Source organism: Ambystoma mexicanum, chromosome 3p (genome assembly GCF_040938575.1).
Source record: "Ambystoma mexicanum isolate Mex_15411 chromosome 3p, UKY_AmexF1_1, whole genome shotgun sequence".
In the NCBI taxonomy this organism is placed as follows: Eukaryota; Metazoa; Chordata; class Amphibia; order Caudata; family Ambystomatidae; genus Ambystoma; species Ambystoma mexicanum.
In genome coordinates, this window is record NC_090925.1 from 347987227 (window position 1) to 348002979 (window position 15753).

General features: G+C 45.4%; 1 protein-coding gene and 1 long non-coding RNA gene across 6 annotated transcripts in view; one reads left to right on the forward strand and one right to left on the reverse strand.

The window, feature by feature from the left end:
• Window positions 1-15753, forward strand: part of LOC138580431 (uncharacterized) — a 624618-nt gene that overhangs the window by 207025 nt on the left and 401840 nt on the right. The gene's annotated exons all lie outside the window — the stretch shown is intronic.
• Window positions 1-15753, reverse strand: part of LOC138580430 (filamin-A-like) — a 456077-nt gene that overhangs the window by 68579 nt on the left and 371745 nt on the right. For all 5 annotated transcript variants that reach the window (XM_069650971.1, XM_069650969.1, XM_069650970.1 and 2 more), the window contains 6 exons: window positions 14871-14973; window positions 14259-14399; window positions 13938-14066; window positions 3466-3639; window positions 515-676; window positions 37-240 (listed from right to left, as the gene is read on the reverse strand). In XM_069650971.1, coding sequence (XP_069507072.1) covers window positions 37-240; window positions 515-676; window positions 3466-3639; window positions 13938-14066; window positions 14259-14399; window positions 14871-14973 — 913 coding nt within the window. The remainder of the gene's footprint in view (window positions 1-36; window positions 241-514; window positions 677-3465; window positions 3640-13937; window positions 14067-14258; window positions 14400-14870; window positions 14974-15753) is intronic.

A 15753-nucleotide genomic window follows, 5' to 3' on the forward strand; every position in this document is an offset into this window, starting at 1 on the left:
ATTTAACTACTTGTTTCAAATCAATAAGCACCGTACCTGCTTCTCTTGTGTCGATGATAAACTCTGAGGTCTCAAAAGTGCGTCCTTCAGTAAGGCCAGGCCCAGAGACAATCACTCTACTGGCATCTCCTATCTCAGACTGGCTGATCATCACAGTGATGGGGCTGTTGGGGATGTGCAGCCCGTTCTTCTTGATGCTGACCAAGTGTTCTCCAATTTCCTTTGGCACGAAAGAGATACCTATTGGCATTAAACAGAAATGGGGGTGGGGGGGTCAACACAAGTAATGCTTAAAAGTCAGATCTAGACTGTAGCCTCTGTGCAGTGCCTGGCACTTTACAGAGTCCCATTAGATGCCAGAAAAACATGTGAAATCTCTGTGGATGAAGTGTGCAAAACAGACCTCGGCAAGTAGAGATTGAAGGACAAAGGCCATAATGTGGACAGGATTGAGAAGCTGAAGAACGTACAAGACAATGTGATTCCACAGAAAGGATCATTAGACACAACTTACCAATATGGCCATTACGGAGCCTCTTGAGTACACATGGCTCCTCGCGACCAGATGGAGGGGTCACGGTGGCAGTCAGCTGGCTCAGGTCTGTCTCCGTGATGTTGAGGGGTATGTCGGCAGTGGAACCAACCTTCAGGTGGGACATACGCATGCTATCATCTCCTATAATGAGCACAAATGCAACGGGTGATTTGACCATCTAGCAATATGCATGGTTAGCCACGTGCAGTTAGTTGCTGTAGCAGGCATTTACAATTTAACTCCACGTAAAGCCAGCAACAGTTGCCTTTGATAGTCTACATTAATCAATGCAAGTGAATTTGCCAGCACAGATCACTGCAAGAGCACCTTGAAGTCCTTGTAAAACATTTTTTGATGAACTAACCTTTTGCATTAGGTAAAGATGTAAGAGCTGCTCAAGACCGGAGTGGTACGATTCTGCCTCATTACCATGGTTTCAATGCAATCAGAAACCATTTGACCCAGTGGGTCACAAGACAATGTAGCGGACTGGGCCAGGGGGTTAGGGGATGCGGAGGGGGAGAGATTGTGCCCGCCCCCACCCCCGTGGCTTTTAGAACCATACCGGAACATTTTGCAGTGAAACCTTCTGTTTGGCACCCTCACAGGATGTCGAATGGGAAAGGTGCCCACACTGGCAGAGTGTTCCTACTCAGCACCATTGTCCTGGCACAGAGCATTACAATGGGAGTCATTAGACATTAATAGGGGGGGAGGGGAATACTAGCAGGGACATTTCTCCCCCAAGAAATGTGAATGGGTGAGAAGGGCGTCTAATGCTGCATTCTTTATGAAATGACCATGGTTTTAAAACCCGGGGGGAGGGGATTTGTTATGCTCACATTAATCCGCATGATACTATTGTGACTTTGCATGCAGGATGGGGAGAATATGACTAAAGCTGTACTCTTATGGCACAGATTTCTATGACGATGTATACTTTATAATGAAAGGCTAGTTTATCATGTTATGTGGATTGCTTCCAAAGCATTACTATAAAGTATTTAAGCACATGAAATGCAAAGCAAAACCTTCATCAACTGAACCTGTGAAGATGTGTTCAGTTGCTTAAATTGTCCTCCAGCTAAGGGCCCAAGGCAAAGGGCAGCTCTGGAAGAAGCAGCTCTAGACCGTGTTGGCCTGTGAGGCCTGCAGCAGTCAACCAGCATCGAATGACATAGTAAGTGCAGCAAAGACAAGTGCATTCCCCTTTGTAGGTACCATTGCAAATACCACCATCTCTAATCTAGCTGTCACTGCATTTACCAGACTTTGGTCAGGGGTATCTTGGTGGCGTGAGACACCAAAGGGCTCCCCTACCTGCAGTGACCCCACCGAGAACTGAACACTCCCACATGCTGCAATGCTCCCTTACACTACCAAAAAGAAGAATTCCAATCTGAAAAACGGAGCATGAACCAAGACCACCCCCCACCCCCTCAACTCTGACCCAGCAACTACACACTCTGAACAGATATCCTGAACACAACCACTCCACTCACTTTCCAACCAGCAAACAAAAGAAACCTGCCGGCAAGCAAGCACGCACTGCGCCCAGGCCCACCGCCACCAATCGAGCACCTTGAGGGTTACGAGACATTTGGTCGAAAAAAATTGGTTGACTAGACAAATGGTCGAACCAATTTGGTCGAAAACCAAATGGTCGAAATTTAATTTTTTTTATTTTCACCCTTTTTTTGGGGGGTCCCCCCCCCACCCCCTTTTTTTCTAAAAAAAACCTTTTTTTTAAAAACGAAAACCCCAAAAATAAATATATAATTAAAAAAATTCGACCATTTGGTTTTCGATGAAATTGCGTCGACCACATGTCTTTCGACCAGTTTGTCTGGACACCCACCTTGAGTCTCAAACTCCAGCTACACAGCCACACCTCTACCCCCCCACCTCCCCGGGTCCGGAATCATCTTATACTTAGACGCCCTACATCCTTCGTACTCACCAGACCGCCTCATTTCCCTGAGCCCACAGACGTTATCCCAGACTACTCCAACTGCTCCATCCTTTCCAGCCACACCGCCTCCCGCTGCTATGACACCTTCCCACCAGCCACCCAGACCCACCATGTGTCTGGCCACTCACGGACCACATCACCCAAGGGCATTCAACGCATAGCACTTAGAGATCATACCAATGGTACATCAGGCGCTAAACTAATGCACTATAACATGACAGTTTCACAATTTGACCAAAGTGTGTGGTCCTGGGCAAATCATTTAATCGCACTGTGCCATCTGCAGCTCTGAGTCACTTCATAGCTTATGTTAATATATCATGACTGCCATTATAATTAAAAAAAGCCTAATGACTATAGAGTTGGACAATATATAATAGTGCAATTTAGGTATTTTGCACCACAAAATAATTTGACACTTGGCTTATGGCAGTTTAGTGCCTCCAAGTATCAAAGACTGATAATGCTCCTTGCAATGTCCATTTCTGTGAAGTCACATCTGTTGGTGCAATACATATGCAGATTTGGAGGGTTGCGTGTATTTTGCCTCACAGTCTGGTCAGAGCTCTAATAGATGTGTTGTGCATCAACAAGGGGCTTGCAGTTCTCATGTGTAAGTGTTAAAATGTCATCTGCCACTGATATCAAAAAAAAGTTGATGGGGTGGGGGGATGCAAACGAGACTGTATGGAATCACTTGCACTGCATTTTGGGAGGGGAAGTAGCAGGATATTTCGTGGCTCGCCCTCTTCCCCTCCTCCCTACTCATGCAAGGCTGGATACTCCCCTGACAAGACTCGGCCACCAAGTGCATTTATCAGTTCACCCAAATCATGCACACTAGTACAAATGTGCGAGCAGAGTTGTACTATAATACACAATGTCCATGATCATTTGAGTTTGGATACTATTAGCGTTCTTGTTCAGCGATAGTAATACTGTTCCAAGGAGGACTTACCAGTGATTTTGGCAACAAAGGGGCTGCCGGGAATGTGCTCATCATTATATTTGACTAGGATGTTGTAGTCTCCAGGCAACATTGGGAGGTAAGACACTGTACAGGTACCATCCTGGTTATCAGTGCAGCCAATATCTGCTTTGGAAGGACCTTCTATGGCCAATGACAAGCCACCTAAGGTAACAAAAAGGATTGTTAGGAGAAAAAAAAAATGAAACATACAATAGTTCATTGGTTAACCAAAACATGTGCCATCAACAGAAGCCAGCAACTAACCTCAAACACTCATTTGGTAACTTCAATGTATTGCGTGCTACAGGTTCTCCGAGGCCTCAATTAAAGATTTGGCTTGTTGCCATTTCTTGTGCCCCCTTTCCCCTACCCCCACCCTCCCCACCACACCACACCCCAGTTGGATTTGGTAGCTTAACCTTTACTGCAAAGATACATCCCCAAGCTTTTGCGAGCACTATTGATTAAAGTTTGAACTCTCCAAAGGGACCTATGCTTGGAAACTAGTATCCTTGCAAGATCAACCTTTTCTCCGTTCTTAAGAAAGTTTTTTTTTTTGCTGCTTTCCTCCCATAGACCTGCGCTTTACTTCCCTTGTCTTTCTGCCAATGCCTGTAGGGAAATTGATGAGGTCTAAGACCAAGTATTGGCAAACCTATTTTTAAAAGCTGCACACCACCTTAAAAAGTGAGGGGTGGTTAAGGTACTTTGCATCCTAACTTTTTGGTTGCAACTGCAATATGCACAAGATGGGCTGTGGCAGCAGATCTTTCTACCATGTTTTGGACCTTATAGTCCTGCGCCCTTTCAAATACTGCACATGTTAGAGTTGCTAGCATGCCAAGATGACTGTGCTACTAGAGAGCAGCAGTCATCGTTCCGAGTGCATCTTTGGAACGTGGAGGATCTTCAGCTTGTGCTAAAAGATGCTTCCTCCTGCATTTTCAATCTTTTAGACTTGATGGAAACCATGCATGGCCTGCTCCTTTGTCCATTGAAGATGTCCCATCGTCACCCGATTGTGGTGACCCCCATTGCAACCAGTCTTCACTTCCTGGAGATGTTTTGAGGTCACCTGCTCCACAGAAGAAATCTTCACAAGTGTTTAGCTGAAAAAAGCCTAGAACTGCGAATCAAGTACGACGACAGACCAAAGCTAAAATATCCACTGATGATCTTGTGGAAAAAAAGCAGATTTAAAAAAAAAAAAAAGCATTTTCCGAAGCGCATGTGGGGGTGGGTCATAGATATACATGATACAAGCATCAAATCCGATTAGGGTGAGTTATGTATCTGCTTAGATTAACATGCTATGCATAGGCTGGCATCTAGTGGAAGCTACAGAATATTCGTTTCCGAAACTCAAAAGAAAGTCGACAGGACATGCCAGTAATACGATCCCTAGTGTGAGGTCTACTGTACCTATGGTATTTCATGCGCCATGGTCCCTCAGACTGTTCTGTTTCTGACATGAGGTTGCATGAAGTGTAGCTCGAGTACAGGTATAGAAAGCAGATTATGTAGCAGATAAAGGCCAGAAAACATCTATGCACCTTCTACTCAGAAGGGTGGGCGTATGTGAATCTCAGCAGATAAAAGCATCAGAAATATGATTACAGCGAGTAATGTATCCCCTTCTGAGGCTTGTGTAAACGGCTTAGATCGCATGCTATGCATAGATCAGCGAGCAGTGTTTGGAGAAGGTAGTGGGTTGTGAGAAGGTACAGCGGCAAAGATGTTTTAGCGCTGCTTGTCCCACCTGGGAATCTGCTTAGTGTGTCAATGCAGTAGTGCCGAGTAAAAATATTGGATCGAAGCGTGGAAAAAGCCAGAAGGCCCAATAACAGCATGTTGGTGAGTGAAAACTTTGAACGTAATGACCATGGAGAAGGGAGGGGCCCTGAAGGACGGCAAGTACCTGAAATTCCGGGCAACCTGGGACCCCTTCTTTGACTATGTCAGAGACAGACGCATACTTTAAGGCCAAACCTGTTGAGAGCGATTCAAAACTGAGCACTGACAAACTAAGTACAGGAGCCTTGATCCTAGGCAGAAGTCAACTAACCAGAACACAACAATCTCATCGGAAAGCAGAAGGACTGGTCCATGCCACTGGGGAACTGGGAGGGGCATGGGGACAGGGGAAGGGTTGTTGAACGGTTGCAGTTAAAGTTAATGCTCAAAGCTACACCTAATAATTTTAATACCAAAGGTTAAAATGTGGCCATCTCTTGTATATTCTTATTGTAAATATGTTAATAACTTATATAATGTTTCTCCTGTATGTATCCTTTGTATGTATCCTTTGCATGTATGTAACCTAAGCTTAAGTATTCTTGTGACTGCTGCGCCCGACTACCCCTGGGTTTGGCGCGCATTATCAAATAAACTAAACAAATGATGCATATTAAAATTATTTAAATCTTTGGCCAAAAAATAAATAGTTGGGTAGAGCTCCATGCATCTGCTTTGCAAATGGCGTCCAGTGAGATGTTTGTGATAAAAACCAAGGTAGCTCCTCTACCCCTGGTGGAGTGAGCTCTCTGTGTGAATAGCAGTGTTTTATTTGATAGAGTAGCATTTTACTATACATATGGAGATGGCGTTTTTGGACATGCAGTCTCCTTCCCTGCCTGGAGCTATGGAGACAAACAGTTGGTCTGTTTTCCTTAGCGGTCTGGTCTTGTTTATATAGTAAAGGACTGCCCTCCTTACATCTAGTATGCAGAGTTTCTCAGCCAAGCTGGATGGCTTTTGGAAGAAAGCTGGTAGTTCGATGGCCCGACAAGTAACTTTGAAATGAACTTAAGTGAAAACCTAGGGCGCGTTCTTTCCCTGACCAGTTCATCCACAGAGTGTTCCCATTGGAGTCATGTTGGGGGAACCTGGAAGCCAAGTCTGGGCATGGTTTGTTTTGTCTTGTTGCGAACAAGTCTAGGGGGGAGGGGGGGTAGCCCCATTGTGTGAAAAAGCAGTCTACGATATCTTTGTCGAGTTGCCACTCTTGCTCTTCCGGTAGAGGATCTCTGCTTAGTGAGTCTGCTAGAGAATAGAGTTCCCCTGGAACATGTTGCGATGTTAGAAACATGCCCCACTCAAGTGCCCACTTCCAGATTGTTTTTGCGCTAGCCTGGACCGACAGAGTGTGTGGCCCCCTGCTTGTTTATGTAAAACATACCAGTGGTGCTGTCTGAGCATTTGTAGTGTCTGATCGGTCAGGTGTGCTTGGAAGGCTTGTAATGCCTTGAGCACTGCTAGATGTAGAGAAAGTTGATGCGATTCTGTGCTGTGATCTGAGTCCACAGACCAGGTGCTGTGAGATGAAGGCAATGGGTGCCCCACCCAGTGAGGGATGAGTCTTCGACAACCGCCTGCACCACTGGGGTCGTGAAAGGGTTTTCCCTTGAACAGTTTCTCCTTTGTCGACCAGCGTAGATCTTGTACTAGGGTTGGCAAAACAACCACTAGATCGTCCAACTGACCGCTTGTCTGACACCACTGTTTCGCCAACCACACCTGCATCGCGTGCATGCGCCATTGTGCATGTGGTACCAGGTAAATTCACGATGCCATCATTCTGATTAGGCGCATTGCTTTACGGTTATCTGGCGACTGGCTACATACTGAGGTACTTGCCGCAGTAGCTTTTGTACTCTTTCGTTCGATGGAAAGACAAGACCAACTTCTGTTTTTACAACAGCTCCTAGGAACTGTTTGGTCTGGTACAAGGCTCGAGTCTCGATTGAGAAACCCAATATAAAAAGTAAATGGATTCTTTGGGTATTTTGCTTGCAAATTTGGGGGTTCTCCCTGTGATCAGCCAGTCGTCCAAATAAGGGTACACCGGGTTGGATTCCTTGCGAACATGCACTGCCAGTTCCTTGGTGAATACTCTTTGAGTGGAGGCTATGCTGAAGGGTAGCACCTTCAATAGGCAGTGCTGGTACGCCATTTTGAAATGCAAGAATCTTCTGTGCGCTGGAACATTGAAATATGAAATTAAGCATTTTTCATATCCAAGGTTGCCATGTAATCCCCACTTTAGTAGTGGGATTACTTCCGGTAGTGTTGTCATGTAGAATTTCTGTGGCTTGCCATAGGTGTTTGCAGGGCACCGATCTAAGACGGGGTGCCTCGTGAGGTCTATTTTGGCACAAGGAAGTACATAGAATAAATAACCTTGTTTACCTGGTTCACTAAGACGATTTCTACAGCGTCCTTTTAAGAGCAGCGCTGTCACCTCTTCCAACAGGATACTTTGTTTCTGCGAGGTGTTCCTTTGTCTTGGTGGGTGGCTGGTTGGAGCTTTATCAGTTCTATGCAATAATCGCCCACCACGGTCGAAAGTACCCGAGTACCATGGGAGGGAACCTGTAGTGGGTGGTCATTTGCTAGTGGGTGGGTGGGGGGTAAGGCACCTTTGGAGGAGAACCTACCCCCTACTGCGAGACCTTCTTTGGCCTATTTGAAAGCCCTGGAGAGGACGGTCCCAGAGATGAACCCCAGGATGAGCTTTGACCCTGGTTGTAACCAGATGCTCGTTGAGTTTTGTCCTCTAAACAGTGACAATTAGAGCCCCCTCTTTGTCCGGCAGGTTTATTGGTGAGCTGCCCCAATGATTTTAGGGTGTCTTATTCTTCTTTTGTGCTCTTTAGAGAGTCTTCCACCACTTTGCCAAATACGTTGGGCTCTATGGGCATATTAAGAAGGGTAGTGAACCCTGAGGCCCTTTAAGACGAGGTAGCAATACATGGATCAGATGCAGAACTTACTCATACATCAATAATTATACAGACTAAGGAAGTTGGCAAAACTTACTGTTTTATTAACAATTATCTAAAACAGGGAGTTACAACGGATGCTGCACATCATAACCTCGCATTCTCATGAAAAAAGACATTTATTGTAAAAACCAGTCATTGACGTCACACTACGTGGCAAACTAAGAAAACCTATTTGGGGATGTGATCGGCTCAACGGGAACATCTATACATTCCATACCGACGGGAATCGTGATTGGGTCTCTGTTAGATGGACAACAGAGCCCATCCCAAGTGCAAGTCATCTTCTGTGTCATACTAATACTAGACACCTTATAGGTAACACAAACTATAGGGCTCCTTGATACATGGCCCTCTATAAATGGTTGGCAATCTTGTACCCTTCTGGAATGTTCCACTTGCTAGCAGCATGCAAGCTGGTTACCCCAGGTGCTAGGAGGGTCGGCCTGGTCATGCCTCCCCACCCAATTAGCCCAACATCCATCATTACTCCTGCGGTCTGCCATTCAAATTAAGCTTTGAACTCGACCTTGTAGAAGCTCACTGTGCCTGAGAAAAGGGAGTGTGGCATGGTCTTATCTTCTGGTTTCAGTGTAGCTCGACCCACAGTCTATTTTCATCTGATCCTGTGACTGGAGACCACATTTCAGCTTTTTGTTGCATAAAACTACTAAATGACACCTTCAGTGTTTTTCCATTTCACCTCAAACAGAAGTTTGACGTTCATGTAGCTTCTTGACGACCAGGCTCACGATGGCCTCGACTCTTGGTGCTGTGCCACTCAGCCTTTCTTGAACTCTCCTTCGCCATCAGCTATTTTCAACTGTGCCACACTTCAAGCCCTTTCCATTCACCGGGTTCGAGTTTGCTAAAATGCATTGTGGAACATCCAGTAAAATTATATATTATACATATATACATACACACATTGGTGTATCACAGCACTCTATTCACTACATAGCCAGCCTCAGGATTAGTCTGCATGCGTTACAGCATCTGTACAGTTGTAAATGGCAACGCATTTACTTCTGTGTTTCTTCACACGAGCAGCTTCATTTCAAACCCAAAATGTTGCTTAACTTTCAACACCTCCTCTTCAGATCTTATAGAATGTTCATGCTGCTTCTTCATTTGTGTCTTTTCTAGGTGTGTCAGTTCTGCTTCACGTGACGTCACCAGTCCTTATTCTCATTAATTTTAATACTTCTTCCGGGACTCCCTCCAGAAGACCATTACTTCTTTGTGAATGCATATAGGGTTCTCAGTCCTTGTCTCAAGAATTCTTTGCGATGTAGGCATCCTCACTCGTACTGCACAGGTCGCAATTTCCGGTTTCCAACATATAGGCAACATGGGGCAAAGCTTTTGGTAGGGGTATTTGGCTCGTCCTCTGCAGTAGCCAGAGTCTCAAGCTTGATGCCAGACAGGCATAGCCACGGGTGCGGTTTGAACAACGTGACCTCTGCTATTCTTCCTGCATTGTCTGCTGCATCCAAGTTGTTCTTGAGGATGCAGTTTGCCATTTGTTTACCCTTTTGCAATGGAAAGCGACGTGTTTAAAGGGGCTCCTGAACCGACACTACTTGCTCGGCCATCTCATCCCACTTATGGCAGTTTTAAACTAGCTAATAAAGTTGGTTTCTTACCAATTCTAGTCCGGTAAACTGCTGAAGAGGCTACTTTTCATCCAAAAGTGTAAATCATTTTACTCTCCTTATCAGGAGGGGCTTCAGAAGAGGCCAGAGGTATTCCTGCTCTTTCTAGTAGTTCACCACTAAAGAGTCAGGTTTTAACTGTCCCCTGATTTAAAGGGGGTCTGAGGGTGCTAGCAAGAATACTCTCAATGTGCGGGTTGACTGTCCGTGTTAGATTAGGAGTAATCAGAGAGGGTTGGATGAGTCTGTACTGATTGAAGTAGGGGATACATTGGGTAGCTGACTTCTTATCCCCTAGTATGTCCTCAACAAAGCCCTTATCCACTTGTGTCTCTGCATCGATTTTGAAATGCTCTGCCACCTTTAGGAGCAGGTCATACTGTATTTGGTTATCCACTGGTGGGTCTGAGTGATCTGGCGACTGGATGACATATCAGAGTCGTCATAAAATGGTCAACATTACCCATGTCCCCATGGTCATCTGGGTCTAAGTAAATTCCAGGGTCTTGAGAGTCCTGCATGGTGTAATAAGCATGCTGACCTAAATCCTGCTGCAAGGTGGAAGCTTGTGTGAGGTCTGGGCGCCCCCTCTTGGTGGAAGGCTGGGCAACTGCTGTAGTAGTTACTGGCCCACTGTGTGGGGCACCCTGAAGGTTTTGCAAGACCTCAGGATGGTCATCGAAAAAATTAGCTAGGGAGGACATACGCCTCATGACCTTAATCTGGTCTGCCATCCGTTGAGATGAATTTGTGATTACTAGGGGAACAGAGGCAGGGGGTGGGTGTTCTGATGCAGGGGATCTTTTATGGTACATAGCCCCCCCCCCGGAAATGAGGGCCTCTCCTGGGTCATAGCCCCTGAAATATAGCCCCTTTGCTGTATTTTTAGATGACTTCTGACATCTTTAACAGTGTCTGGGGTGTGTTTTTTTATGAGCTTGCTCAGCTTCGAGCGCTGAACTTCGATGTGTCCTTCGACATCCGTTCGTCAACGTGTGAGGACTTTGTGGCTTTAGACAGTCAGAAACTGACTGGTCTGTTTTGGGGGCCTGTCATGTGGCGAACGCGATGGCCCAGAGGTCAGGGAACTGTCAGACCTCCCCCTTGACACCATGTGTGGCTTTCCGGTCGGCGTCATGGTCGACATTTGTCTGTGGGAGTTGTGTGGTTCGACTTGGTCATGCTAGTGCCGCTGGGTGTTGTCTCCGTACCAGAACTGCCGGCCTGCCTGTTGGGGTCAGGGCTTGCATGCAGGTAACCGCCTGATCGCCATCATCACTGTAGACGTCTATACTGCCATCGCTGGAGGCTCCTAGACGTCCATGGCGGCAACAGCCTGCATGGCGTGGTAGGCAAAGCATTTTGGCCCTGTAAAAAGGTGTATTCTCCAATATGTACGGCAGTCTGGCAAAATACGTGAAGGGAAATTGCATTCTCTTAATGAGACTAAACATGAACCACTCTCCCTACTGTGAGGGCCGAGGCAGGTTGTGGCCTTCCGGCGCCGTGGCAAATGTTGGTTGAGACGACTTGCTGTAGTAGTCTTATGATAATTCGCAGTCACCGAGGATCTTGCAGTAGACAGAATCATCTCTGTCCTTTAATATCAGTTTAATTTTTCTAAGCAACGGCGATAGCCAAGAAGGAACTCTGCGATGTGCAACCAACTATGATGGCGGAAAGAAACAATCTGAGTGACCGACGCGTGAAGCACCGTGGGTACAGTAGACATCACACACTACGGATAGTATTACTGACACGCCCTGTCACCGTCCCTTTGAGTTTTGAAAACAAATACTCTGCAGCTTCCACTAGTTGTCAGCCTATGCATAGCATGTGCTCTAAAGCAGATTCTACAAGCCTCAGATGTAGATCGATATATCTATATATGATGCTTGTGGGATTTGCTTAGAGCACATGCTATGCATAGGCCGAAAACTAGTGGAAGCTATAGAATTAAATATACATACATATAGCTGCAGAGGGGGATTTCCCCTGCATATAAATGCGTGGAAAAATGCACCAGCTGCATTTTCTGCCTTGATCACAAACCAACTAAATCCAGTGCCCAAAAGTTACCTCTGCAACTGTGACCCCTGGGCCTCCTACGACCACCAGACCAAGCACAGAAGAAGGGTCACCAATGGAATCTGGAAACTCAGCAATGGTCTTTAGAGCAATCTGAGTAAAGTGGGTATGTCAACCCCAGTTCCTTTCCCCCCCATTCCCTATAGGGATACATGGGTGTAAAGTCATGTCCCCCACCTCTTTACGGACTTCAATCGATTTTGGTCTAATCAAGGATTCCCCTCCTAGGCCAACCTTGGTCTATATTGGGATGGAGATAATTACTCGCATGAAATATCAAAAACTTTTTGGAACTCTGAATCCCATCCACTGGCACCGTTCAATCATATAATAAACCACCATGAAAAGTATAGGGTTTGGAACAGATGACTTTAAGGCACTAGGCCCAAATAATCGCTGGTCTGGACGCAAGTACATGTATTCCACCCGTTTTGCTCTTGTAAGAAGAAAAAAAGTGATTTAAATGTATGTAGTAAGTGAAAATATTTGCCTAGTGGTTTTGACTACTTCGTGTGCATTTAAACAGCCTAATCATTTTAGATTTTGTACTTGCTGATCTAACTGGAATTGTGTTGCTCTGTGTGGACTGATTCTATCCTTAAACACAGCCTTCCTGCGCAAGCCTTACAGTGCTACCCAACTAGACTCCATAGTCTATTTTCTAGCCTGTTCAACATAACTAGTTTGCTTCCCAAAAGCCACCCGTTTAATCGTATGCATCAGCACATACCTGTATACATCACGGGGCACGTGTGAGCCAAATGAGTGCTACATCCAGACTGGATACCAAGTTGCAAGTGTTCTGAATACTAATTTTCTCTTCAGCACAGACAGTGTTTGCATAATTCAAACGTTGCCTAACAGATCTTGTGTCCTGGTGCTGTAGGGCAGGACGACTTCAAGGTGAGCATGTGCCATTCTCTCACCTAAATGTAAGTGCCAGAAGCCCAAGTTGTGAATCTTTGATATCAGAATTAGGCAGAGTCCAGGCTAGTGGGCCAGGTTAACTAGCTACAGTTTGGGAGGGTGCAGAGAGAATGGGTGATGGGGGTGGGGGGGAGTCTTCCCATATGCTTCAGATCTGTTCTTAAGACCAACCACTTGAGGGTCATCTAGCCACATATCAACCAAGCAGTTTGGCTGGTATTTTCTAGACCAGCCGATTCCCAAATTCGACCACTAGCACAAGGGCTCAAGTCTGGAGTACATGCGTGTGGACAGAAACACCCCCTGCCATCCCACTTTTTTCAGAGGGCAACTGGATATGACATTTTCTGGCGATGACACATTCAATTGGTATGTTAATGAGTACCCACTTGCTTTTTTAGGTCTTGACCCCCGATTATCACCAGCATTATCGTTAAAGTCAAGGGGTGATGGTGCATGCATGACGCCAATCATCGAGGGGTGACACTGTATGCATGACGCCAATGATCAAGGGGCGATGCTGCCAATCGAGGGGCGATGCTGCCAATCAAGGGGCGATGCTGCCAATAAAGGGGCGATGCTGCCAATAAAGGGGCGATGCTGCCAATAAAGGGGCGATGCTGCATGGTGCCAATCAAGAATGCTAATTAGGCAGTGAGGTAAGCCCATCAAGGTACCCTACATTTTAGTAAGCATGTGGTCAAATAAAGTGTACCCGTTGCCTCCAAGTCAATCAAGATCCTAGCCAACAGTATTGAACCTGGATCACCAAGAAAGTCTTCACTTCCAATCATGCTGTATTTTAGTGTAGTAAATGCCCATCAGCAAAGTAAGTTATCTGTGCAGATTCCCTGCGGTCACAACTGTTCCTGCAAATGAGTTTAATACAATGAATGGCAACCTCATTTGACAACCTCTCTGCATCAAGCTTAAACACAGTAAGTGGGACAATTAGCGATTGTTAGCAAGAATGACAACTTTTAACTATTTGATTAAACAGCTAGCCCACCTTCTCCAGCATCTTTCGTGTTCACAGTGAAGACAGCTGGCTTATTCACAGTGCCATGGATCAACCCTGGACCATATGCAGTCACATGGCCACTGTTCATGTAGTCAACGTAAAACTGTAAGGGGCTTCCTGGGGAAGAACAGAAAGCACATCATTAAGTGAAGAGAAAACCCTTTTCATAAATGGCAAGAAATAATCTACAGGGTAGGTTTGCCAACAATGGAAGGGGCTTGAAGGAGAGAAGGTTATGAATTTACAGATATTTCCTACAAGTAAAAGCTACTTTGGCTAAAACCAAGCAGACTCCTCCCAGGCACGTACCTGGTATGTGCATGTTGTCATACTTTATATCCATCTCATGAAGCCCAGCTTCAACAGGTGCATACCGCACGGTCACTGTACCATCCTTGTTATCTGTGATATTGGGCTTAGCCATCTTCCCAGATGGCATTCGTACTTCACCTGCCGAGAGGGGGTAAACTGAAATCAAATGGGGAAATGTAGGACTTCCAAATCTTCATTACCAACTATAGCTTACTTAGTTTAAGGGGGCAAAAAAGTCTTAGTTTAAGGAAAGAAAAAGACTTACATTAAGGGCCTGAAAATATAGACATGGGTAAATCATGACAGGACTCAACGACAAACCATCACTCACTTACAGAGCTCTTTACAAACCATTCACTTTGTGGCCAACTGATTAACAGAACACAAATCATTGGTTGGCCAGCGTATACGTCACTCGCATACTGTCAGCTGGTGGGACATGGCTTTTTCAGTTTTGTTACCGCCTTACACTTAAGGGTGGTTGTTTGCCTTAGCCCAGATATCCCAATTATTGCAATGGAGGCGTTCTCTGGTAACGCGAGGCGTTCTCTGTTAACTCAATTAAGCAAACCTCTGGCATACACTGTAGACATTGGAGTAGAACAGTACCTGTGATTTCTCCTTTTTTAATTGTGAAGGGAATCACCAAGTCAAACGGTCTCAAGCCAGCCACATCCAATCCATTCACTCCCATCAGAGGGCGGTCAGTAGCCTGCAGAAAGTTAAGTAAAACATTGTGAGTAACGTCTTTAAAGGGAGTAGAACAGAATACGAAAGGGTAGATAAATGCTTGATGGAAGGTCAGGACTGGAGGATGTGAGAACATGCTTAAAAACAATCACTGGAAAGAAAGCAAGACCCACCAGCTCTACTGCTCATTCTACCTGAAAGGAAAACTCTTCTGCAAAGCATGGTACTTCAAGTGTACCAAAGATGTTGGGTAATGGGGACTACAGGGGATAACCACTAAAATAGGGTTCTCTTTTGCACCTTTATCTCCATGGACTTTCACTTTTTCTTGCTCGTTTTTGAACCCGTCCCAACCATTTGAAGGGAAGAAAAGTCCTCTGCTTCAGTTCCTTTTGCGCACTGTTCTGGGGAAACTTGGTAGTCCCCAGACTGTCAAGGAGACACTTTTGGACCTCCTGCATTTTGCAAATTGCACCTTACAGTGCAGTGAAAATTCCTACAACTCTTGACCATTTGTGTTTTTAGTGGCTGTGCCCAAGGCAAGCTGGTGGCAGTGAGGTTTTTACTGTTCATGTTTACTGCGATTGGCCACTAAAGGGACTAGCACCCAAAGACGGCTGTGCCACAAGGTTTTTCACTTGCTCTTTGGCCATTTTTTTTTTTAAACGTATTTTATTGGCATTTGTATTGGATGCATACAAATACAAGAAAATTAACAAACAATAAACGTAAACAGTCTTCATGCGAAACAGTTCCTCTTACTTAGGTGGGCCTGGCTGCAAATAGGGGTTTCCGATATCAC